The following is a 26,541-nucleotide window of genomic DNA, read 5'->3' on the forward strand; positions in this document are numbered from 1 at the left end:
ACATTAAACAATGCAAAGAATGTTAATTACATGTTTATTTTCATTGCATTTATACAATGAATTATATATTGCAAACGTATTTACAAAGTATAAATGAATTTTATAGATTTTAATAATACAGTTACACTTTCTGGTATGTATTAAGTCTTCAATTACAATTCTGAGGTTTTTGTGGACATTAGAAAACTGGGCCATGTCTCATAATACTACTTAACATTTGCACAGTAGTTTCTGAGTGTACAATGGGCTTCACATGAATTATCCTGAAGTAATCCTTACAGCGATCCGATAAGAAAAGCAAGTATCATCAACATCTCCCTTTCACAGCTGAGAAGCTGAATAGGCACGGCTTGCTTAAGGCCACCTAGTGAGTTCAAGACAGAGGCAAAGTCAGAACTAGGAAATTCTGATACACAGACACTGTGCTGTGCACACCAGCCCTCTTATACTTTTTAAATAAAAACACTGATTTCTACCCCACATTTCTACGTAGTAATCAAAAGCCAAAGTAATATCAGTCACAGAAGTAACAAACAACATCACAATAATTAAATAATAAATTAGGAAGTTCTTAAATTACGGCCTGATGAGTCAAGCCTCACTCCACTTGAAAAATATTTGATGATCCAGGCTCTAAACTTGCCCCATCCAAAAAAAACAGTTGGGAAGCATTTTGATTACAAATGTTCTTCAGACCTGGGCTCTTCCAAAACAGCCAGAACAAGAAAGGAAGCTTCAGTGCCCCACTATGACCTCCATGTTTTTTACACTCTTTAGCAGAAAATATACATCTGTAGCACTATTAAAACAAGAACCAACTCAGAAGAAAGCTTGTATTTAAATATAAAGGTGGAAAGGAAGTAGAAAGGATAAAGGGTACTGTGAGAAAGAACAAAGGCAGGGAAACACCGGCTGCAGTAAACAAAAATGGTAGCCTTGTAAATTTGGACATTTAGATGACATCTGCCTACGAGGAAGATAAAGTGGGGGGTGGGGGAAGGAAGGAGGTCAATGTTACTGTCTGAATTTTACAGGTGGGTAGTGGAAGCTAAAATGTATTGCTCAAGGTCATTCCCTAGGGTCACAGTCAAAGCAAAACCTGAATTCAGACTTCCTAACATGCTTTTGTTGTCCACTTAAAGACAGTGGTACTCAAACTTTTCCGGCCAGTGGCTCCCTTGATTCCCATGGCTGTTGGCCATGACTCCAACTCTGCTTTTAAAAAAAAGCACAGAAGATGGGCTCATATTCTGCCCAGGGGTATGACTGTATCGCTGTGAGACGACATCCTGCACCTCCCCTTTGAGTTCCTGGCGCCGCCCTAAAGAGCCACGCCTCACAGTTTGAATAACACTGACTTAAGAAATTAAACCTTGAGGAACAAAAACATTTAAAATCACCAAATCATCTAAATCAGGGGTTTCCAAACGTTTTGGCCAGAGGGCTGCATCAAATATCTGGCATGCTGTTGAGGGCCAGAAAAAAAATTTAAATATAAAATTTAAATAAATAAATTAGAGATGGAACTTAGATGAATGAATGGGATCATTCATTCAACCTCTCTGGCCCCCAGAACACCCTCCAGACACAATCAGAGCACAGTTCTGGTCATGTTCAGTTGAGTGGCCCAGAGGCTTTCAGGGGACAAGTGGTTGGCCATGGGCCAGAAAGAGGCTTGCTGTGGACCGCATCTGGCTCCGGGCTGGGGTTTGGAGACCCCTGATCTAAATGCTAACCGATTATAGCATTTCTGCTTTTACTGATACACCATTAGGTTTGGTGTCCTATGATAAGCAGTTTGTACTGGAAAAACATGAGTTAGTTAAATTAAACTGAGGTTTCCTACTGCCCAATGTCTTAGACATTTTAAGTTCATATTCCAGAGTGCATTCAAATGACCAACTCATCAGAACAGCAGCTCTGGCAACTACTCCAACTTATGCAATTGTCAGTGCTGACCACTTTTGCACAAGAAGCCTCTTCAGTGATAAAACAGTCCACAGACTGCCAAATTATTCACAGAAGACCAGAGAACAAGCCCACAGGGACCTGCCTATAAGTCAATCTCACAGATAAGCCGAGGGTACGTTTTGAGCCAAAAATCATGGAATTTTCTATGACCTCAGATAAGTCGGGGGGGGGGGGGGGGTCTAACAATATTTCTGTCTGATTTTACCCAAGGCCAGATCCTGGAAAAAACCTACCAGTAATTGTCACCTAAGAACTATACAGCCTCTAATTTAATAAAAAACATAGTAAAAGATCATAAGATACATTTTTATTTATTAATCTTTTAAATTCTGGTCTTCACAACCTTTTTGTAAACACTGTCAGAGTAAGAGCACTGTAAATTACATATGAGTACACCATTAATCAAATACTTCTTTATGGTGCCTGGTGCGTTAAACCAGAGGCTCAACATGTAACATACAACTTATAACACATAACTGGGAGTGTGCAATTCAATTCACAGTAGAGAGATAAGCAACAAGGAATGACTGTGAGCAAGTGCAGCTGCACATAGTTGCAACCGTGTTTACTTAGAAGTAGACCCACTGCTTTCCATGGGTGTTATTCTTGAGTAATGGTGCACTGAACTGTAGCCTAGGACTTTGTTTCAGATGGAAACGAAGATTACATCCTGGTGTTTATAAAACCAGACCTCTGCCAAGCATTTGTAAAATGGAACAAGAGTGCAAGAAGGGTCTGCTAAAGAGAAGGAAGCTTGCTTGAATTAAATGGAAGCCTTGAGTCCTGGCAGGCTTTTTTACCAGGGTGGGAGTTAAACTGAAGGGTGTGTAAAATTCTTTGAAAATGACTTACCAGGAATTGTTCTGAGGCCGCAGCAAAAGGAAAAAAAAAAGAGGCATTTTACCTTCTTCTCCAAACAGGGAGATGAAGGGGCTTATGGAAGTTGTAGGCTCTGTGAGTACAGTGCTGCACTTCCACAGCAGCAACCATCATACAGACCACAATTCCCATAAGTGCCTTCACTTCTCCTCCTGTTTTGTGATGAAACTAGAATGGCTGCCTCTGAATACCGTAATTACTGGTAAATAAACTTACTCAATTTTTCCCACCCCATGTCCTGCTTCTTAGCCCAGTCACACCACCTACTTCAGACAGCTGATAAGCTTCCCCTAAGCTTCCCAGAAGTTCCCACTTTATTTACTCTATTAGGTTTTCAGGGTCAATTGTTACATATGAAATTTTCAACGTAAACATGAGTATATACGGTAGTCCTTTTGCTGCTTTCTTTTTTTATAACAAAGGGACTAGATTGCAAGAAGAGCACAGAATGGAGTCCCCGCTCTACATGACAAGCATCGATTGTCATGGCTCATCTATCATTTGAGTTACAACAAGGAAACGTAATCCATAGCAATGGTCCATTAGATCTGTCTAGATCTGGAGCTATTACACTATATCCCACCTTTTTTCCATGCCATTCAGAGTAGTGTACAAGGGAGCAATCCTATTTTGTGGGATTCCAGCTTCTGAGGCACAGATGAGAAACACACACTCTTGGACTATACTCAAGTGGCCAAACCACAGCTCATGAGCCACATGCAGCTCTTCGACAAATAATAATGGCTCACAGAAATATGTTGGCTGAGATCCTTTTCACATCACAATTAATATGAAAGGGAAATAAAAAATGTTCAAGCTTTATAAGTATTTACTGGGTATAAACAGAGTTCACTGGATTAAAGTTTAACGTTCATGGTGAGTAAATACCGTAGATACGCATATTACGTGAAATTTTTGCTCCAATTCTCACTTTGCCAATTAGAGGGCAGAGCCTTTCAACTCTGAAAAGTTTGTTCCTCAGCTGAGCTGTTGCACCTCCTCAGGCAGGCACCTCCTTAGTTGCTATAGTTACTTTCCAGGGACATTCCAGCCAAAGTTGACCTTTTCTTCTCCTTCCTTCTGCTGCAGCTTGGTTCTGCTTGGCAAATGCTTGCAAAGTAGGTCTGTTTTTGGAAACACCAGGATGGGACCCTCCTTCCCAGGCTACAATTCAGTGCACCATTACTTCACAATAACACCCATGGAAAGCAGTGGGTCTACTTCTGAGTAAAAAAGGGCTGCAAATAGCTCATCTCTCTGCTGTTAATTGAATTGCACACTCTCAGTTATGTGTTATGGATTGTATGTTGAGCTGATTTAACACACCAGACACCTTAAAGGCGGATTTGATTCATGGATCTCCTGCAGTGGTTCCCACCCTTTTTCAATTGTATATCCCTTGGCAGCCCATTTCTATAAATTGTACCCTTCATATTAGCAAAATGTTTGTAATTAATAATACAAGTCTTCATCTCCTCCATATGAAAGCCCAGACTTCATGTATTCATCACATATTTTCTCTTTTCATCTGTTTGAAGAACAGAAGACTCTGCCTTTGCACTATTTTGCACCGGAAGTATGCTGAGAAATTCTGGGTGATTGATCACTTTTCATATTATGTTTCACCTTTTTTACTGCGATGGTTTTCAAACACTGGTTCATAGATGAATTGGTGACCAAAAACTAGCTATTGGTGGGGCTTTCACAGCCAACTAGCTACCTCCCTTCCTGCCTTGCAAGGCATTCTGGAGCATGACCTGCCTTTTTCTGCCATTATTTCATTCTTTTTCAATTACCCCTAAAAGGTCCTGTTGAGTGTCCCTGGGAGTACGTGAATACCAGGTTGGGAACCACTGTTTTACTGGTATGTAGTTTACAGTGCACTTACTCTGATAGTGTTTACAAAAAGGTGGTGAAGACCAGAATTTAAAAAAGAATAAAAATGTATCTTATGATCTTTTACTATGTTTTTAATAAATTAGAGACTACAGTTCTTAAGTAACAATTAGTGGTAGGTTATTTTTCAGAATCTGGCCTCAGATAAAATCAGACAAAACTATAGTCAGACACCCCCCCCCCTAAGTTTAACCCCCGACTTATCCGAGCATCACAGAAAATTCCATGATTGTTGGCTCAAAACCTGCCCTCGGCGTATCTATGGGGTCGACTTTTAAGCGAGTATCTGCAGTATATTTAAGAATTGAATTGCTTCTTAAATACTGAGGCTCTCAAACTTCTGAAGTTTATCACACGTGGCTCTTACATTGAGTAAGTCTTGAGCCACCTGGTATACCATCCAGTGAGTTTCAAGATAAACAGAGATTCCGATTCAAGTCCTGTTTGATGAGGGAAAAATATAAATAAAACACATTAATGTGGTTTAAATGTTATGTTCAAAACTTGCAATATCACAAAGCATTTTACCACAACTCTGGCTACACATTCTCTCTCGCTCTCTCTCTCTCTCTCTCACACACACACACACACACAGAATTTTCCATTCTAAAAATACTGAACAGTTTTATTATATTTATATAATGAATGCATATTAAAAAATTAGCCAAACTGAACAGTTTCAAAGTTCTGACTTTTTCAGGCATTTTCCCTGGTGAAAGAGACAGAACTATGACAGTGTGAGATAAGACAAAACTATGTGCGAAATGCACAAGTTCACTCACAGCCCTGTAAAAGACAGGGGGTAGAAATAAATTAAAGCAAAATACAGTACACTCATCCAAACCAAAAATCAGGTAAGAAATCCAACTGACTGTGCATGTTGAATCAAAACCAAAGCCAATTTGTACTCTTCAGCTTTTTTGAGCAGCTGGGCTTCATCAAGGCATTGGGTTTTTTCCCATTCATCCAGGATTGGCAGTCTTGTGATATCGCAAGTTTTGAACATAACATTTAAACCACATTATTGTGTTTTACTTATATTTTTCCCTCATCAAGTATTTTACTTCAAATACTTGTGGTTGTTAGGAACACTTTTGATATATTAATGTAGTACATGAAGATAACATAGAGCAATGTTTCTCAAACTGTGGGTCAAGCCCCAGAAGGTGGGTCGTGAGCCAATTTCATGTGGGTCCCCATTCATTGCACTATTTTATTCTTAATAGACTTGATGCTACAATGGTATGTGACTGCATTTGGGGAAATGTTACAGACCTGTACTTTCAACGAGCTACTATGTATATTCTTTTAACAAAGATAGTAAATGGGGCATACTCCTGGGTAAGTGTGGGTAGCATTGCAGCCTAGGATTGTTAAAAATTTACCTGCTTGATGATGTCACTTCCATACATGACATCACGTCCGGTGGGTCCTGACAGATTCTCATGCTAAAAAGTGGGTACCATTGCTGAATGTGTGAGAACCACTGACAGAGTACTTTAGTAAACAAAGCTAAACGTAAAGTCAAAGAAACATGCCCAAATGAAGCACAATTTTGGCCATTGGTTAGTTTCTGGGAAATTGTCCAGAAAATTTTCCAATTTCCAATTTTTTGGAAAACCCACATCACTGATGAAAGCCTGGGTCTTGCCAATTTATGAACTTTTCAGATGCTTTATATCGTGGAAAAAAACCATTTGCCAATAATTGCTTTTATAATAGCATAACACACATCCATATTTACTTTAATAAAGATACTTTAAAAGATAACTTTGCTATTCAGAAACCTTTTCTCTTGCACCTTTACTTTAAGAAATACATTTCTCAAGAAATTATCAAAGGCATGTAATAATTAGAAGTCACTCTGAACGGCTTTTCCCTTTTAGTACAAGAGTACACATTAAAACATTTAACACTCTTATCCACTAAAATACTTCCAACAACAAAATAACAAACACTAACTAGTTTTGGTTAATAGTTTTCAGATTCCCCACTTTCAGGGAACCCTTTCCAAATCAAATTGTCTGACTTGAAACCCCTACATGTTACTACACATTCCTGGCAGTCTGGGGTAGTTTTCCAGAATACACGATAGACCTTCTGGGTCTTGCTGTCACACCACATGAATAAAGTGTGTATGCTAGACCACAACAACTTTACTGTCTTTGGACTTTAGAAGTTGAGCAGCAGGAATGGGTCTTTTAGAGAAGACTGCCCATGGTCACGGTCTCCCACCTACCCACCCCAGGATAATATAATTGAATATATATATATATATATATATATATATATATTTGTAAGTTTCTAGGGAACCTCAAGTTTTCCAAGAACTTTTAGTACTGTTGAATTTCATCACCATTTTTTCTAAATATATTCAAGGCCAAGGAAATCTTGGAGTCTTAAATTTTAGATCTAAGATTATCATTTTGAAATTGCCTGAACTTAGTGCTGCAGTTACTACTGTATAGGCACCATAGAGATCACCACAATTCAAAATATTGATTGAATGTATCTCAAGATCCTTTGTATCACTATTTATATGGGCAGTTAGCAAAGTTCCTGTTGACAAGGAATTAACTTGGATCCCCAAAGCAGTCAACTTTTTGCCTAAGCAACTGGTTTTAGTAACTAGCAGGGATGGGCAAATCTAGCAAGGTGCGACTCAGGTTGAGTCTAGAGTCACTGCCCCCCTGCAACTTGACTTGAAAACAAGTCATAACTGGGGCATTTTCCAAGTTGCCGAGTTGCCTTTTTGCAACTCTAAAGGACTTGAGTCGAGTTGCTCCCTTTAAATAGCCTGCTCTGTGTGTGTGTGTGTGTGTGTGTGTGTGTGTGTGTGTGTGTGTGTGTGTGTGTGTCAGAGTTCCTCCCAGATTTGATGCTTTGTTAAGGAGTGTCACGTTTGCATTCCTCCGTCCAGCATATATGGCTTGCCAGCAGCTGCAGCCGCACGATCGTGGAAGTATCCCCAACATCTCTTGCTGGCAACAAGTCTGAGAAAACAGGAAAATGTAAAATCCCAGGAAATTTCTGGGCCCCCTCCTTTGGCTCCTGGGGCCAGGTACAAATTATCCCCTTTACCTCCCTCCTAGGCCCTGCCTCCCGGGATTTCTGCAGCCAATCAACACCACACGTTGTTGAGAATAAGGAGATGGAAGCAAAAATTAGGCTCCTCCATCTGCTGTACCTCAGCCAAAGAAAATACCTCAGGCGCCCATCCTTTGTCCAATGATCACTCATTCCTTCCTTCTTATCAGAGACAGGCAAAAGAGCTCACTCCCGCTTCCCCCCAGCTCAGATGCATTAACCCTTCCCTGCCTCCTGGCTGGAACTTCCCTGCTACTCGCCTGGTCTGAATGATGGCCCCACAAGGTCTTTCACGCTGCGAAAACAGCAAGCAAGCATACCCAGACGCAGGCAGACTCAAGTCTGCATGCATGGGGATGACTGCCAAGTCAGGGAGCCCTTGACCAGTGTTTTTCTGAGTCTTCCATGTATGCAACTCACAAGTCAGTGAAAAATGCACATTTTTGTGACTCAAGTCCAAGTCACCTGATTCAAGTTCCCATACCTGGTAACTAGTATACTAGATCTCCATGTACTGTTCAAGATGGCAACAGAACAGCATAATACTATTAAGCTTCAAAAGAATGCTACCCATCTTCCTGAAAATAGTGCACGGAATTTTTTGTATGAAGGAGCATCAGCTTATGTGAGCTCCACTTGTCCTGAAATCAAGCTTACCACCAGTGAGAACTATGCCATGATCACCCTGTAAAGCAGGGGAAGGAATTCTAGAGCACATTCATCATACTTCATTTAGCCAGAGTTCAACGTGTTTATTGCATTAATGTAAATGAGAACCTGAACACAGGCTTCACTCACCTCTCCTGGCTTCCAGGTAAATTAAAAGTACTTAACAAAGGACCATTCCTGCCAGAGCTAAGAAGCCAGAGGCACAATATTTGTCAAATACATTTTACCTGCAAACCAACTTCATTCTACCAAAAGTGGCCATTTTAATTGCCAGTAGGATTTACATAAGTTCAGTAATAGTTCTCTTAATGGAAAAGCTGAAAACAGTTTGGAAACACAGCCATTCCATGATCATGTGGTCACCACATGTTAATGAGAACAAGGAGATGGAAGCAAAAATTGAAGTTCTCTTAATGGAAAAACTGAAACCAGAATTCTGAAATTTACCTGCAGAAAGGTTTTCAGTATTCCAAGATCATGGGAATGAGGTAGATTTGCCTGATGTGTTATTAAGGAAGCGTACTACACCCCTCCCATTTCTATCCCATCTTTCACTATATCATCCCAAAAGGGGTCAACAAAAATATGAACTCATGTGACCAAACAATGCCCCTTTCAAGTGGGCACACATCAGAACTTTGGTGTTTATCTGCTAAATCAAGCAGCTTTAGGTTAACAAATTTTTGCTCAGACCACAGGTGTACACATTTGATCCCTGTTGTGTATATGCAGCATTGGGCAGAAATTTAAGAGAAACCCTCAGGAAGAAAAAGCTAACTTATGTGAAGGGTAGTTGGGAAAAGATACAAGAAGCACTGTTGACCTCAACATATCACAGTGGCATCTAGCCAAATTATAAAAAGAGTAAGATCCCAAGTAATGCTTCTGTGAATGGAAGGCATAAAGGCCAGCTCCCTGAGAGAAGGGAAGGAGCAAATCACCAAGGCAGAGGATCCTTACGCAAGGGGTCCTTTGCATATGCAGAACACTCCTTTCATTCTTGGGTGGGGGGTTGTTCAATGAAGTGTTACTCTGATGTAACACAGTTTTCTATAATTAATGGGTGAACAAAGACATGACAACACAAGCAGATGGGAGAAAGTACTGATAACAATGCATGCATGCTCCACCTTGATACAGTTGGCTTAATTTTAAGCTACCAAGGTTGCAAGCTTTACACATAACTGCAGTAAACTAAATTATGTAAACTTTCCACAACTAAAAATAGGTGTGTTGCAGATAAAGAGCAAAAGGGAACAGCTGATAGAAGTATTCCCTCTGAGGGGTCCACACCAGCACGGCAGACCCATTCAGGAGCTGTGTGGTGTTGCTGACTCTGTACAATTGGTGATGATGTCATTACGTCATGGAAAACTTCCAGGTTGCTGATTTCTGTGCAGAAGTCAGCTTGGAGGTGCATGGCCAGGCTGTGGTGCATCTTATAGCAGCAATTTTCAACATTTTCATCTCAAGGCACACTGAGAAGACATTATAATTCTCAAGGCACACCATCAGTTTCTGGACAATTGACAAGGAACACCATAATGCCTACAGGGGACTCACATCCCCAATGGCCCTAATTATATATGGGTTCCTCCCCCAAACTCCCATGGTTTACAGACAGACCATTTGCAGCACACCAATGTAAGAGTGAGCTACAGCACAGTGGTTGAAAACTGTTGCCTTATAGGGAACACTGGCTGGTGATGGCCTATCCTTTCTTGTAGAGTTTTCTGTGGTGGCAACATAATTATGGAACTCCTTCCCTCATGAATTAAGAGCAGTCCCTTCATTAGAGAGATTCCAGCAAGTGCTAAAACCTTTTTAATTTCAGTTTGTTTTTCAGACTGATAGGGGGTGAACTTTATGGTCATACCGTTTTATGGCCATACTGCTGTTTTACTGCTGGTCTTTCATTTTCACGTGTCTGCTCTTGTATATTAGGATACCGCTTCTGTATTTTTAGCTGCTATTTTAATTGATATTTATAATATTGCTACTGTGTTTAAAGGTGATTGCGCTGTTTTAGACTGTGGTACGTAATTTACTTTTAGGTGTATTTAAAGTAAATTGTTAGATATCACTGAGCTCTGGAAAGGCAGAATATAAGTCTTTTAATAAATAATAAATTCCCCTGCCATTTGTGTGATGACAGCTTGCATGAATGGAACTCTCCTTCCAGGAACAGAAGGTGTTTGTGACCACAGAGCCAAGAGCATAACATGCCTTTAAGTCAGTGGTTCCCAAACTTTTTAGCACCAGGACCCACTTTTTAAACACTCTAACCAGACCCACCTGGGTTTGCCAGACTTTAAAAAAAGGAGATCTACAAAGAAACATTTTATTTATTTATTTATTTATTTATAAGTAGTAATTATCAGAAAGAAAGACCTACAAACATTTATCTCCCTATATTTACACATGTTTATAGACTGCAGGAGCTCAGCTCCTTGCAGGGCAGTTAGCAGTCACAGAATCTGATTTCTGAATAGTTTCAGGGCTTGAGGCAATTAGTTATCTAATCTTTCCACCACCCGTTGATGATCCACCAAAAATCAGGTCATGACCCATTGTATGGGAACCACTGCTCTAAGCAGTATAACTGTTCCCAACTGAAAGGCTATTCACCAAGAAACTAAAACATTAACTGGTTCAAGGATTCAGAGGCTAGCAATTTTAAAATTTACTTATTTAATGTAAACCATTTATATTTTGAAAAAGTTGGTCTTCACTGCTCGCTTAAAAGCTAACAATGACTGGGCCATGACATTTCCCTGTGGAAGGTGTTCCGCAACATAGGCACTGCCATTGAACAGACCTTGTCTGACATCCCAGTAAACTATACTTCCATCAGGCAATGGGGTATGCAGGACTCCAGATGAAGACTGAAGCGAATTACTTGGTTCTTCTGGAAGAAGTCAGTCGGTCATCTCAAATACCAAAACACAATGAGCTTTAAAGATCAAAACCTGCATCTTGAATTGGGTCAGGAAACAAACTAGTAGCCAGCCAATGATCCCAGAAAATGCCCTTGACACTGCATTCTACACCAGTCAAAGCTTCCAGATCATCTTCGAAGGCAATTCTGAGTGCGTTACAATAGTCCGGTCTTAATCTGACTAAAGCAAGGTTACTGTGGCCAGATCTGCTTTCTTAGGAAAGTGTGCAAGTAACACACTAGCCAAAGATATGCAAATGCTCCTGGTCACAGCTACAACCATAACCTGGAATTCCAAGGACAAGGCCAGGTCTAGGAATACCTCCAGACTGTTAGTTTTAAGGAAAGCACAACTCCATCTAGAAGAGACTATAAATCCAAACCAGCTCTACTGCTGACCAACAGCTCCTCTGCCTCACCAGGGCTAAATTTCACTTGATTCACCTCCATCCAGTCTTTCACTGTAGTTAGGCATCAGTTCAGTACATTCAGAGACTCTCTGGAACCAGATGGAAAGAAGAGACAGTGCTAAGCGCCATCAACATACTGATGATACCATACTCCAAAACCGCAGGTGACCTCTCACAGCAACTTCAAATAAAGGTTAAATGAGATGATACCCTGCAGAATAGCAGCAGCCAGCAGAAGACCCCGTTGTCACTTTCTAGAACCTATCCAATAGGGAAGATGTATGTACTACAGGAATTGCCCCAGCTGAAGACTGCCACCAGCTCATACTGCAACATTTTTACACAATCGCTTCTGTGGAACTCCTTGCCACAGTATGTGGTGATGGCATCTGGCCTGGATGCCTTTAAAAGAAGATTGGACAAGTTTGTGGAGGAAAAGTCCATCACAGGTGACAAACTGTGATGGGTATGTGCAACCTCCTGATTTTAGAAACAGCCTAGCTCAGAATTACAAATGTAGCGGAGGGCACCCGGGTGCATGACTCTTATTGTCTTGTGTGCCCCCTGAGGCGTCTGGTGGGCCACTGTGAGCTACAGGACTAGATGGGACTTTGGTCTGCTCCAGTGGGGCTGTTCTCAGGTTCTCATGCCTGCAATCCTACCCATACTTTCCTGGGAGCAAGCCCCACTGAATTCAGTGGAACTTACTTCTGAGTAGACACGCATAGCATTGTGCTCTACGTCATGTCCTTAGGCATATAGGTACATATGACAGAGGTTCAGCATGCAGAGACTGTTGTTTGTACCTTTACATCTACAGCACACAGATGGGGAAGGCTGCACGTGCCTCCCCCCATCACCCCCGGATGTCTTCAGGGCTTCTGAAGCTCAACCCCTTGCAGTCTGGGGAGGGGGAGGAGGACATGCAAGGAAGGGGTCTGGCTGCCCCCAACCCCTCCAGCTGGGCGTGCGTGTTATATAAGGATGGAGAAAGGGGAGCAACGGCGCCTCCCTGCCACGCAAGGGAGAGGACCAGGTGCTCACCCGCCCCCCACTCAGGCGTCCCTGTCACGATGGGGGTTGTGGGGGTGTGAGGCGGGGAAGAGGACGAGGGGGGAGGCTGCTCTCTCCTACAGGGGGATGATAGAGGAGGCTCGCCCGTCCGTGGGCAGCGGGGGAGGCCCCCTGCACAGCTCAGCGGCGCCATGTTACAGCCACCCAGACAGCCCCCCCTCCCCCGAGCAGGGCCCGGCGAGGGCTGCAGCCACACCCGCCCCGCTACACACACGTTGCGGGAGGCGACGCCGCCGCCTCAGTGTTTACAGACACTCACCCCTCACGACCACCGGCCGAACCGCACATTAAAGCCCAAGGTCCTCCACAGGCTTCCGTCACATCTCGCGGGAACTCAGTGACACATCTCTTTCTTTCTCGCTCGCCTTCCCCCCTCCTCCCTCTTCACGCCGCGCGCACCCGCACGCGAGGAGAAAGTGCGGTCACGTGATATGGAGCGCGCGAGAAGGGAGGGGCGGCGAGGAGGAAAAAACATACCGCTCAGGAGAAGGGACACGTGGTTGGGCTCCCCAGAACGCGCCTGCGCCTGCGCAAGAAGGGAGGCGGTCCATAAGCTGCTGTGCCGCTGCTGAGTGTCTATGGAAGGCTCTTCCGTGGTCTGCGCAGCGGCCACGAGCTTCCGTCGAACGCTTGGCTCCAGGCAGCTGGATGCTTCTGGGGCAGTCACAGCAGGGACGTGCAGGAGGTGGGAGGCAGGCGAGGGGCAGGCGAGGCAGAGCCTCACTATCATAGACCTTAGAAAAGCAGTGCCACTGCCGTGTGAGGCACCCAAGCGCTCTCTGGGGGGGCAGGTGAGGCAGAGCCTCCCTACCGTAGTCCTTCAAAAAGCAGCACCACTGCCGTGTGAGGCGCCCAAGTGCTCTCTGGGGGGCAGGCGAGGCAGAGCCTCCCTATCGTAGTCCTTCGAAAAGCAGCGCCACTGTCGTGTGAGGCACCCAGGTGCTCTCTGGGGGGGGGCAGGTGAGGCAGAGCCTCCCTACCGTGGTCCTTTGAAAAGCAGCACCACTGCCATGTGAGGTGCCCAAGCACTCTCAGCCCATGCACAGAGCAACGGCAGGTGTGCACCTACTTAACAGAACACCGTGAGAGCTTACTTCCCCATAAACATACCTAGGTTTGTGCTGTTAAGGTATCGTTTCTGAACAAGATGGGGCAGGGGTGTCAAACTCAGTTTCATATAGTGGGCCAAATAGCATTCATGGATGTGATGTCATTAAACTGTAAGATATGTCATTTAAAGCCATTTCTGCCTACTATTGCATATACGCAACAGGGATCAAATGTGTACACCTGTGGGCTGGGCATAAATGGGTTAAGCAAATTATGGCCAAATATAAGCACTTCGTTTTTGCATAGAAACTCATTAGCTGCAAATGACAAAAGAGAAAATGTGCAAATCTTGTTCACAATTTCAAGACATGAGAGAGCCCAATTATAATGGGGCTGGATAAATTGCTTCCAGGGGCCACGTCTGGGTCACAGGTCTTATGTTTGACACCCCTGAGATAAGGTTTGATTTTGTACCAAATGGTCTCTTTCCTGACACCTGTTTAATTGTCATGAAATCTGACACCTGTTTCTGAATTTAGATACAAAAATAGGCTTAGCCACTAGCACACTGAACTTTACACTTAAGAGTTAACAACCATGCTCTCAGCACTATCCATCACTCTTATAGCCAGGACACTGAATAGTTGATCTAAAAGGGCTTAGAATGTATGAAGATTATCTTCCCATACAATCACCTCCATGTGTCTAACATTTCATACATGGCCAACATCTCAAGAGCCCACCCGCACACTATATATACCAATTCACAACCTATGTCTCATTGAACTCTTAGATGAAGCTGTCCCATTTTAATAATACATCTGTACAAACTTCTTTGGGATACTGATCTACTCGTTCTCCACACCACAGAATTGTTCATCCATGGTACACATCCACCCTCTGAGACAGAAATGGGGGGACCAGCGCAAGATTGCAATTAGCATGGTATATCACATTATATTGCCTCCTTTGCAGGAGACCCTTCAGGCTGCACTCCTTTTTAAACTGAAGATGCTAGGGACTGACACCTCTGCCTACCATGTAACAACATGCATAAGTTCTATAAAAGTAAAGTGCCATTAGGCAGAAGGGGGAGGGGTCTGATCACCAAAGGCAGATGAGTATAATGGTGCTTGTTTACTACAGATGTGTAAGTTTTCTGAAGATTAGATTCTTTACTGCAAGCCACTGACAATAGGTACTATGACCACAAAGTATCATTTTTGACACACATCACACATGCTAATTCCTACCTGTACATTGTTATGATGTACTGTATACACTTATTAACATTCATGCACGTGTATAGTTTTATTTCCTATTAGACATGGGCATATAGTGATGATGCAAGAGGATGTGGGCCACACCAGGTGATGCACAAGGGGTGTGTGTGTGATACCACTACACACCAAAAATTTTAAAATCATGTTATTTTCAAATACAATCATGTTATATATCAATTGATGCATAATTTCATACAGAATGCATTGAAACAAACCACACTGAGATCTCTATCAAAAGTTATAACAAAAAACAAGTGAGGGCAGGAGGACAGTATATCACCATGCACACCACCTGGGGTGTTGTCCTGCCTACTGCATCACAGGGGTGACATTAAAGCTTTATTAAGTAGACAATTTCACTTTGTAATCCTTCAGCACTTCAAGAACACATGTAGGGATAGAATGCCCATAATTTTGCCCAGGCCAGGTATATGAATTGGGGTATTTTACATGCAATGCTTTAAGCTGAACTCCTGGATTAAAGTGATGTCCTTAGACCAGCCATTTTCAACCTTTTTCAGCTCGTGGCACACTGACAAGGCACTAAAATTGTCAAGGCACACTACCAGTTTTTTACTTACATTAAATTACTACATTACAATTAATTTTTAATTAATACAATTAAATCATTACATGACAAAGGGCACAATCCTCACCAGATCTACTCAGAAGTAAGTCCTATTTTGTTCAATGGAGCTTACTCTCAGGGAAGCGTAGTTAGGATTGCAGCCAAAGACTCACAAGAAGTTTGGAGTATATGTGATTCTGGAAAGGAGGAAAAATGTTATTAAAGTGTAATGCCAGAAAGTGGTGGCAAAGAGAGGTCAGACTGAGCACATAGTTGGGTGAAGGGCAATGAAGACACATGACGGAAAGAAGTGCAGGATTCAGCTGGTGTGGAGGGCAGGGAGAATGTGAGGAAAGTGATTCTGGACCTTTGAAAGGTGCAGGAGTGAAGGGAGGGACAGTAAGAGAGGTGCTAACTATGATTATGAGGGGGTGGGGAGAAGTGCCAATTGCCTGCTCCTGTATTTAAGAAAAAAAGAGTGCAACCAAAAGCCCACTCCTAGGCAATGTGTCTACTTAGAAGTAAGCCCCACTATAGTCAATGGGGCTTACTCCCAGTTAAGTGTGGATAGGATTGTGGCCCAACACCCTTCCTCTGAAAGGCAAAAGACAAGGCAGGTAGAGTTGCCTTGGGCAGTTGCAGGCAACTGTGGCTGGAAAAGGGGCTTTCCTGGACAAGTCCTTTGACAGGCCAGCCAGTTCTTGGGCTGGTAGCCTTAGCAGACTTGATCACTTTTGACCTGTTTGCCTGCTCCTGCCTCCCTCCTTCTCACTCACTGTGGGCTTCTCTAGCTGCCCAATCAGCAGGCGGGGCAGACTGGATACCCAATCCTAGGCATGTCTACTCAGAAGTAAGTCCCATAATAGTCAACAGGGCTTACTTCCAGGTAAATGAGGCTTGCGGTGCAGCCTTAGTCTCACTTAGCAGCAGGAGATGCAAAGCAGCCTCACTGGCCGCCTGAGGGTCAAAGCAGTCGCTTCTCCCCCATGTGCGGGGCTGCTGCCTGTTTCCTCTGGCCCCGTGGCAAACCAGTGTACACCAGTGTACCGCAGCACAGCGGTTGAAAACCGCTGCCTTAGACATACATCCACTATATGGCCATCAGCCCCCACAGTCAAGATTGAGATTAAGGAATAGCTTCCTTGAGACTGCAGTCCCCCCAACAACCAGTCGCCACAGACTGCTCTGGAGTTATGTAAGGAGTAAGGAATTGCTGATTGAATGGGCACCAATATATGCCTGCCCACTGCTTGGCCAAGAACAACCTTAGCCTGTATGGACATCTTTAAAGAGATTAAAGTGCTGGGGTAGGAAGATCAAAGGACAATTTGAGGAAATGGGGTTTTCCTATAGAAGACATTCCCTGAATGTGAAGAACCAGGTTACATATGTGACAATGTATATAGTACCCTTCATTATGTACTGAGGAAGATCTTATATTTGCAAGGGAGAATGCTGTTGAAGTGACTCCGTATTGGGCAAAAGATATCTAATTTTAACATATCTATATCATTATACTTTTGTAGGTGCTTCTGACATGAATAAAGAAAGCTGAACTCCTACATACCCCTACTGGATAGTAAGCTCTACTGAGTTTAGTTCACATTTGTGAGTGGATTTGTATAAGGAGTGCACTGCTAGTAAACTAAACATTTTTCCTTAAAATGAGATGTTCAGTAGCTCACTCAAGGTAATGGTGCCAAAATTCCAGAGATTTAGCTAACCTATAGTTATAGTTGCACAATACCCAGCAATAGAAAACAACCGACAAGTTTTGAATGCTGGGCCCACTGTTTGGTAATACTGTTTAAGATCATGCATAATAACATTTAAGTCATTTACACAGTATGAACTGTCAGCAACTAATACCGTTCCACTGCTGTCACAGTTTCTCTGACCTGGATTTCCTGATGTACAGGCTTCTGAAAGATTCATACAAGTCTCTGGGTAGTCTCGCAAATTGAAAAAATTAAAGAACAAAACAGACAGGCCACAGCCAGAGTTTAAACTTGTTACCATCTTTAATTAGACTGCTTTCGAAGTAGCATACATTTCCATGATTGACATCTTCAGAGCCCAAGTTCACAGAATCACATTGTAGTTCATTAGTGCCAAAGTTACATACAGATCTCGTCACATGGCAAACAGGATCAAGAAAGCAACCATCAGACAGAAGAGACCCATGGCTTCAGACAGGGCAAATCCCAGAATAGCATACGAGAACAACTGCTGCTTCAGAGAAGGATTTCTAAAACAGAAAGTCAAAATATGACCCATTTTGTGTATGAACAATGGAAGGAATGAATCAATATTATGCTGAAAAGCCCAGGTCACCTAGCAATTCAGCAAAGCTTTTACATAAGGCCATGTGCAAGGCTTCTCACTCAGCACCTAACTTGCAATAATTTACACATGTATGAGCAAGATTAATATTGCAACATCAGGTACTTCTGGATCAAATGGCGGAAAGACTGAGAACCATGTGGTTTTGAGCCTCACAGTTTGGTAATTATAAACATGAAGAGCAAGCCAAGTTTCAAACCATGCCAAATGCTCAACATTACTAGCATATGCATATGCCATTGCAACTCGTAAATCTGTAGTTATGCTGGTCTTACTGTATGATTGAGGGCACAATCTGCCCAACATTGCATATATGCAACTGGAACCAAATGTGTATACCAGTGGGACAGGAAAAACGTGTTAAGTCAGGAAACCAGCTCATAACATTTTGTAAATACAAGTCTACCCATCTCTGGTATCTTTTAGGAATAATTTGCTACACTCCTAGTATTTGGGGTAAGTAAGGCAACTGCCCCAACGTAAGCTGCTGAATGGCAAGCTGTACCAGCCCATTCTTCCCTCTACACCATGTCAATTTCTGTCCCCAGACCACCAACACCTGGTCTTTGACACCAGGGAAGAGATAAGCATACAAAGACTGCTCAGTCTTCATTGTTTCCAGTCTTCTCTGCCTCCATCAGCTTCAAAAGCCAAGGCAAGGCTGCTTGGATAGCACTGTAGCACTCAGTGGGTGAATTGAATCAGGTATGGTCAACATCTGTAAAAGTGCTATATTCATTGGCAACCTTCAGTGCTATAACAACTGCTTAAAACACCTAGTGTAACAGACTAAAAGAAAACAAGCATTCATGTAATGCTAAAAGTTAGTAATCCAAGGACTGTTTACCTGGCATAACCAATGATCAGACTCCCAAAGACTGTTCCAATACCAGCACCAGAACCAGCCACTCCTACCGTGGCAGCACCAGCACCAATAAATTTGGCAGCTGTATCAATGTCCCTGCTGACAGCACTAGTTTGAAATTCCCTTAGTGCTAGTTGACTGCCAGTGTTCCGAGGTCCAGTAAGGAAAGTTGTGTTGCCCTTTAAAAAAACACAATTACATTTAGTGTAAAAAAGGCCCAAATTATGTAATAATTATATGTTTGCAACTTTTCATAGTACAAGCATTGTACAGCAGGGATGGCAAACTTTAAGGCTTTTTTTTTGAACAGGTGCACATGAGAGATTTGTTTTAAAACAGCCACTCCTCCTAGATGAAATAAATCCTGAAAAATGACTAAAAGCACTGAACTTTACGTCAGTTAAGAGTAGTCAGTATCATAATGTTGATAACTGTTCCCACCCGGAGCCATCAACAGCTGGATGTGATCCAAGCACAGCTAGCAAGACAATGCTAAATTAAAGCATGCTAGCCTTCAGGTTTTCCCCTGTTGCAAGCCAGGTTTAGTCTGGAAGAGATTTCAGAAATACTTTTGCAAACTAAGCAGCCTCAAGGAATATCTTAAGGGGGAACATAATGGAATCTGACCCCAGTCCAGAAAGATCACTTAGGCTTGCACTCCTATCCACACTTACCTGGGAGTAAGCCCAATTGACCAAAATGGGACTTCTGAGTAGGCATGTATAGGATTGGGATGTTAGAAACCTATGTAAGCAGATTTATGGTCCTTTGAGGAAAAAGCAGAGTATCAATAAAACGAGAACATTGCTTTACCACCTCTGCTCACCTAACAAGCCTGTCTTTCCAAAATTCATTATTGCAACACAAGTTGCCTAGAATAAGATTTATGCAAAGTATAATGGCTGGGAAAAGAATTTGGGGGAACACCTTATAAGTAAATCCAAGGCAGCATGCCTTCACCAGAACTTTGATACTTTGCAGTAAAAACTACTACAACAGGACAAGAACACATGGGCTCACCAGATAGTTTAGGAAGCTACAGAATTGTTTAAGGTACCTCGCCAGTCCTGACTTCTGGCCTCGACAACAGCGCTGCAGAAATTGGTCTGTATAAGAGGTTTGACCCAGCACGCACCTGAAAAGGACATAGGGAGAGAATGTTTCAGTAACCATTACAAAAACTCTTTTAAGAATCAGTGATTTCTGAGATAATTATGTCTTTATTATTAGTTGGCATCCTTCAGTCTTGGAAGACTATGGTGTTACGCTCTGAATGGTGGTTCTGGAACAGAGTGTTCTCTCCAGTGTGCGAAGCCTGGGTAAAGTAGGTATGGAGGATAGGCTGTTACCCATGCAGCAAATCCCCCCTCTCCACGTCGCTGAAATGGTCCAATGGAAAGGCAGAGGCCAATAAGGTTGGTTCCAGCGGCGTTGCAGGAGTTGCCAGAACGTGACTGTGTTCAGCCATGAACTGTCTCAGGGACTCCGGCTCCGGATTTTGCCTCGAGGTTGACTCCTGAAGCCTTTTCCATAACTGGATGTAGCCACAAGGCAGTGGAGGTTTGGGATCTTTATTATTAGCATCAAACAATTCTATCCATAGGCTACAACTTTTGTTCCTTGATTCCCATCAACAGTGCAAGACTCTAGTATTTGTTAGAAAATGTCATTTTCATTTTATACCAGTGTTTCTCAACCGGTTGTATGTGTACCACTGGTGGTATGCAAGGTAGTACCTAGTGGTGCATGCTGCACAAGTGGATACCTGCTGCCCAGCAGCAGGACTGGGGCGAGATGCACCAAACAATAGTAGGGGGCTTGGCGTAAGCACCAGCACATGGAGCTCCAGCATGCCGTTTTCAAGCACTTGTAAGAGGCTCAGGGAGAACTGGCTTTTTCAAGTGTTAAGGGCATCACATCCCAGTCTTGCAGGCCTCCCAACCCAGAAGTAACTGGCAATGATGTCCTCAGCAGTTACTTAGATGGCATGTATGATGACTGACATACAGAGGTGGCACATGGTGAGTGGTACATTGAGAAACATTGTGCTAGACAGTTTAACCAGATTGCAGCTAAAGACACCATTAAAAAAAACTGCCCTAAAAGTTTCACACTGATCCACAGGTTCTAACAAATCTTTTGTTGCCATGTCCCGGAAAAAAACATTTTATTTCACTTGTGCAACTGTAAGATAACCTTACTTAAATAGTTACAGTTTTAAAGAGTTCCCCACTAAGGATAATAGCCAGTGAGGTGTCCGCTTTGTAATTGTGTATTAAAATGAGGAAGGTATACGTGCATTTTTGCATTCATGGCATTTCATAGCCATGTGTGATTAGAAAAGGGATCCCTGCTAGTCAGATTGCTTGGTAACCTTGGCTTTAATATTTCAAGCTGCCCTGTGTCACATTCATGTTCTAGTCAACAAGTATTACATAGAGCACCATGCTCTCTGGTACACCACGCTATATGGTACACTGGATAGAAAGGATCTCACAGATAGCTATACTAGATGACCTTCAGGTCTTCAGAAATAACTCAATACTTCTTTTGAGAGAGGGGGGGCATAGTTGCCTTCCCTTGGAACTAACCAATCAATCAAGACAAAAAAAGGAAACTCTCCCCCCCCAGCTAGAAAGCCGTCCTAATTCCCACAAAGATAGTGTCCCCTAACCTGCTGATCTGTCACCTCCTACAGGCCGTAGAGGCGGTTAGTAGCACAGATTGCAGGGAAGGCCTAATGAATGAATGAATGAGATCAGGCCCATTAAAGGCCTGCTCATGCCCTTGGCTTGCCTGCATGGTAAGGTCACACGGATTTTCACACCCCCAACTGAGCCGTTCTGCAGAAAAAAAGCCACATCCTTTCCTTTTTGTTTATTTTTTGCAAAGGCTGGAAAAAGGATTTTGTCTACAGCATGAGAGGGAGGGAGAGAGGGAGGGCGGAAGATAAGCACTTTGCACAGTGCTTCTCAAGCGGGCAGAGAATGACCTACAGAAGCAAGTACAGGGCTGCAGGGAAAGCTAGGCCCCAGAGAGACCTCCTGCCTGCCTGCCTCTCTCAGAGGGCAGAATCCAAACCTCACAACAACAATCCCAACCCAGAGCTCTCTCTTTGCAAGGTGGGAGAGCAGAGTGGCAGCACATTTACTCAGAAGTAAGTCACATGAGAGTCAATGGGGCTTACTCCCCAGTATGTGTGGATAGGATTGGGCTGTAAGTGCAGAGAGACTGACAGCCCAACCCTATATGCATGTCTACTCACAAGTAAGTCCCATTATAGTCAATGGTGCTTACTCCCAGGTAAGTGTGGGTTGGATTGCAGCCTGAGAAAAGTGGGGGGAAGAAGGAGGTTGAGACGCAAAAGGGAAGTGCAAGCCATGGGGAGCCCGCCTGCCCCATTGCAACTCACCAGTGCAGGGGAGCCGGCGGTGAGCTTGACGCAGGCGAACATGGTTGCAGGCTGCTGAGTTGGATGGTACAAGGGCGGCTGCTGAAGCTCTGATACCGGGACGGGGCCTCCTCGCTCACTGGAAGGGGAGAGAGAGAGCTTGAAGCTTCCCGCAGGAGCCCCTCCAACAGCGGGAGGAGGCGCGAGCGCCCCGATGCAGATGGATGCAGAAGACCACCCCCCCCTTACCCGGCAGCGGCTCCTCCAGCTCAGTCACTGCGGCTGCAGAGGTCGAAGGGACTGCAAACGCTCTGCGCAGCCGCGGCGAACGCCACTTAGCCTCAGAACGCCCGGATGCTGGAGGAAGGAGGAGGAGAATTCTGAAGGGGGGGAAAACTGCTCTCAAGGTCACTTTGTAGCAACTTTGTCACTAGCACCAGGACTGGGGACATAATGACAGTCCATCCTCTGGAACTAGTAGCAGGGAGGTGGGCGGGGCTGGACTAAGCTAGTGCAGGTGCTGTTGCATATAAAGGGGCACTGAACTTAAAAAAACAAAATACAAAAACACTTTCTTTGCTCAAGAACTGACTAGAGTATCAAACTACAGAGTGGGTAGAGGGGTGCTTTTTCCCTCTCACACAACACCAGAACCAGGGAACACCCACTAAAGTTGAGTGTTGAGAGAGAGGACACACAAAAGAAAATATTTCTTTACCCAGCATGTAATGAGTCTGTGGAACTCCTTGCCACAGGATGTGGCGATGGCACCTGGTTTAGGGCACAATTCTAACCAAGTCTACTCAGAAGTAAGTCCTATTTTGTTCAATGGGGCTTACTCTCAGGAAAGTGTGGTTAGGATTGCCGCCTAAGGACCCAATCCTATCCAAATTTCCAGCACTGGTGCAACCGTAATGCAGCCCTGGGGTAAGGAAACAAATGTTCCCATACCTTAGGGAAGTCTCTGTGACTGCATCCCCAACACATAACATAAGAACAGCCCCATTGGATCAGGCCATAGGCCCATCTAGTTCAGCTTCCTGTATCTCACAGCAGCCCACCAAATGCCCCAGGGAGCACACCAAATAACAAGAGACCTCATCCTGGTGCCCTCCCTTGCATTGGCATTCTGACATAGCCCATTTCTAAAATCAGGAGGTTGCACATGCACATCATGGCTTGTAACCCATAATGGATTTTTCCTCCAGAAACGTGTCCAATCCCCTTTTAAAGGCATCCAGGCCAGATGCCATCACCACATCCTGCAGCAAGGAGTTCCACAGACCAACCACATGCTGAGTAAAGAAATATTTTCTTTTGTCTGTTCTAACTCTCCCAACACTCAATTTTAGTGGATGTCCCCTGGTTCTGGTGTCCCCTGGTTCTGGTGAGAGTGTAAAGAGTATTTCTCTATCCACTTTATCCTTCCCATGAATAATTTTATATGTCTCAATTATGTCCCTCCTCAGGCGTCTCTTTTCTAGGCTGAAGAGGCCCAAACGCCGTAGCCTTTCCTCATAAGGAAGCTGCCGCAGCCCAGTAATCATCTTAGTCACTCTCTTTTGCATCTTTTCCATTTCCATTATGTCCTTTTTGAGATGTGGCGACCAGAACTGGACACAATACTCCAGGTGTGGCCTTACCATCGATTTGTACAATGGCATTCTGTTCCCAATACCTTTTCTAATAATCCCAAGCATAGAATTTGCCTTCTTTACTGCCGCCGCACATTAGGTCGACACTTTCATCGACCAGTCCACCACCACCCCAAGATCTCTCTCCTGATCTGTCACAGACAGCTCAGAGCCCATTAGCCTATATGTGAAGTTTTGATTTTTTGCCCCCCCAAATCATCATATTCTGTGATACTGTGGGCCTGTGTTTTGTCTGGTTTGTCCCATCTTGGAAAAGCAAGAAGCCACGCGACAATCCCTCCCCTACACCTGCTAGTGCGTGTGCGAAAGGGTTTTTATAGGTGGGCACACTGCACATAGCCAACAGACCTGCGCCGGCTGCCAATTGTACCTGGACATGGCCCAAGTTGTGAGGAACATAAGGTTGCTTGTGCTTAGATCCTTCTGGAGCACTTCACAATCCCTTCTGGTCTTCACCACTCAGAAAAGTTTAGTGTCATCCACAAACTTGTCCACCTACCTGCTTATCCCTGTTTCCAGGTCATTTATGATGTTGAAAAGCACCAGTCCCAGGACAGATCCTTGAGGCACTCCACTTTCCACCACTCTCCACTTTTTTTGTCAATTGCCCATTGATACCCACTCTGTTTCCTGGTCCTCAACCAGTTCCCAATCCATGAGAGGACCTGTCCTCTTATTCCCTGACTATGGAGTTTTCTCAACAGCTTTTAGTGAGGGACCATATCAAACACCTTCTGGCATTTAGTGAATCTGAGGAGACCCAGTGGAGGCCAGGCAGCCTAAGTAAAAAAGTGTTGTTATTGTTTTTGCTGTTGGGGCTATGTAACATGCTACATGCTATGGGTTGGCAAGGGATAGCATTGGTCTGTCTGCTATGAAACCAAGTATTTTTTTTAACTTACAATTTTTTTTATGCTTATGAATTTTCAGGGTTTTTTTAAAACACTGATTGTGGGTTGTTTATTCTCTGTCTCTTGATATAGATATAGATGATATAATTAATAAGCATCACAAGAGGATCCATTCTCATTGATATTTGCAATAAAACTTTTTACAAATCCAATCTAAATAATAACTTGGCCTTGCATTTGTTGTCCTGGGAGCTAAACATGATAATATTTAAATGCCTTTTTCCCCATATGTTGACCACCTCCCTATGTTGACCAATTTCCTCCAGTCCCTTGGGTGGTCAAGAGGTTCTACTGTATAATGATAGCTAGATCATGTTTGCTGGTTCTATCCCCCCCCCCCATTTTAATGTAGTGTGAGCACCTCTTTAAAGGAAGAAAACATCCTGTGCACTTTTTGTGTACAGTAAGTAGTACCCTGCTCCATGCAGCATAGAGTTGGGCCTTGCCTGCTTCCAAACTCTGGACTTTGTTACCAACTAAACACTGTTCTATGCCTGAATGCTCTGTATCTGTAATCACCAATATCTCCTCAGTGCATGTAACTGTGTTTTAGGACCTTGCATTTGCTTCTGTGCTGTTAAACATATGTGTAAATTTGAAACATTCTCTTGTAAAAAGTTAATCTGTGCTTGGAGATTGTGTTTGGAGCATAGTTTGCTAGGAGATGCAAGTAATGAGGGCTTATTCCAAGTTAAGTGGGGTTCTTAGTAACATTCCTACGGCGGGTACTTTTGCTAATTTACCCTAAATTAGTCAATTTCTCCAGCATTTTTTCTTCCTCAGGCAGGTGGCAAAGATTAATCTTGGGTCGCTCTGAGTCAACAGCTGGTCTTCACCCTATACTGGATTCCCCCCCCATCCCATTTTCCAAAGTTGGCAGTCTTGTCGTGTAGCTAGGCTCCATCTCAGAAATCTTGGGCTTCTGACAGTCAATCTCAGGTTTACAGCCCAATCCTGCTCTGCCCGGGTGCCCAGCCTCGGCGACACCAAGAATGGCTGCCACCTGATCCTGCACGCCTTGGGCTACTGCAGGCGGCACATCAGGAGAAGGGGACTTTTGTCCCCTTCTCCCGGGTAAGGGAAGCAGCCCCTCAATGGGGCTACTCACTTCACCACCGACCAAAAGGTTGACAGTAAAGGCATTTGTGTAGGGCGCCGAGCCCCACACAAACGCCTTGGATCCGGTGGAGTGGAGCTCCATAGACCCATCTCCCTCCTTCCACTGGCACACCTCCTGCCCACCCTCCCGCTTCCCCGTCACGCCTTCCCCCGCCCTCTCTCCACCCACCACCGGCCTCACCCCTCCCCGGAATGCCTCCTCCCCGCCACCACTTACTGTGCTGCGGCTCAGCGGTCCACGAGACTGCCGAGCGGCAGAGGCTGGGCACCCGCCCATGCTAGCCCGGCACTAGCCCAGCACTGTTTGACATCCCTGTACTAGCCCACCATTCTCATCTTGTCCATGCTTTTTCTTCCATTCCATTTCCCTCTTTTCTAGGAGATATGGTACAGGTAGTTGCTGGCGCACTGCTGGGTAGGAGGGGTGGCATT

At 43.9% G+C, this 26,541-nt stretch overlaps 2 protein-coding genes across 2 annotated transcripts in view; both read right to left on the bottom strand.

Moving 5' to 3' along the window:
• Positions 1-13,281, bottom strand: part of ATF2 (activating transcription factor 2) — a 50,815-nt gene extending 37,534 nt beyond the window's left edge. Inside the window, exon 1 of the mRNA XM_066612269.1 lies at positions 13,184-13,281. The gene's annotated coding sequence lies outside the window, so the exon portion shown is untranslated. The remainder of the gene's footprint in view (positions 1-13,183) is intronic.
• A 4,546-nt stretch (positions 13,282-17,827) lies between these two features.
• ATP5MC3 (ATP synthase membrane subunit c locus 3) lies at positions 17,828-22,783 on the bottom strand. The gene is made up of 5 exons (XM_066612270.1): positions 22,674-22,783; positions 22,446-22,563; positions 20,091-20,168; positions 19,016-19,212; positions 17,828-18,073 (listed from the first exon to the last, which is right to left on the bottom strand). The coding sequence occupies exons 2-5, from the start codon at positions 22,485-22,487 to the stop codon at positions 17,959-17,961; spliced, it is 432 nt and encodes a 143-aa protein (XP_066468367.1). The 5' UTR covers positions 22,488-22,563; positions 22,674-22,783; the 3' UTR covers positions 17,828-17,958.
• Between the last annotated feature and the right edge of the window lie 3,758 nt (positions 22,784-26,541).

This window comes from Tiliqua scincoides, chromosome 1 (genome assembly GCF_035046505.1).
Source record: "Tiliqua scincoides isolate rTilSci1 chromosome 1, rTilSci1.hap2, whole genome shotgun sequence".
NCBI classification, from domain to species: Eukaryota; Metazoa; Chordata; class Lepidosauria; order Squamata; family Scincidae; genus Tiliqua; species Tiliqua scincoides.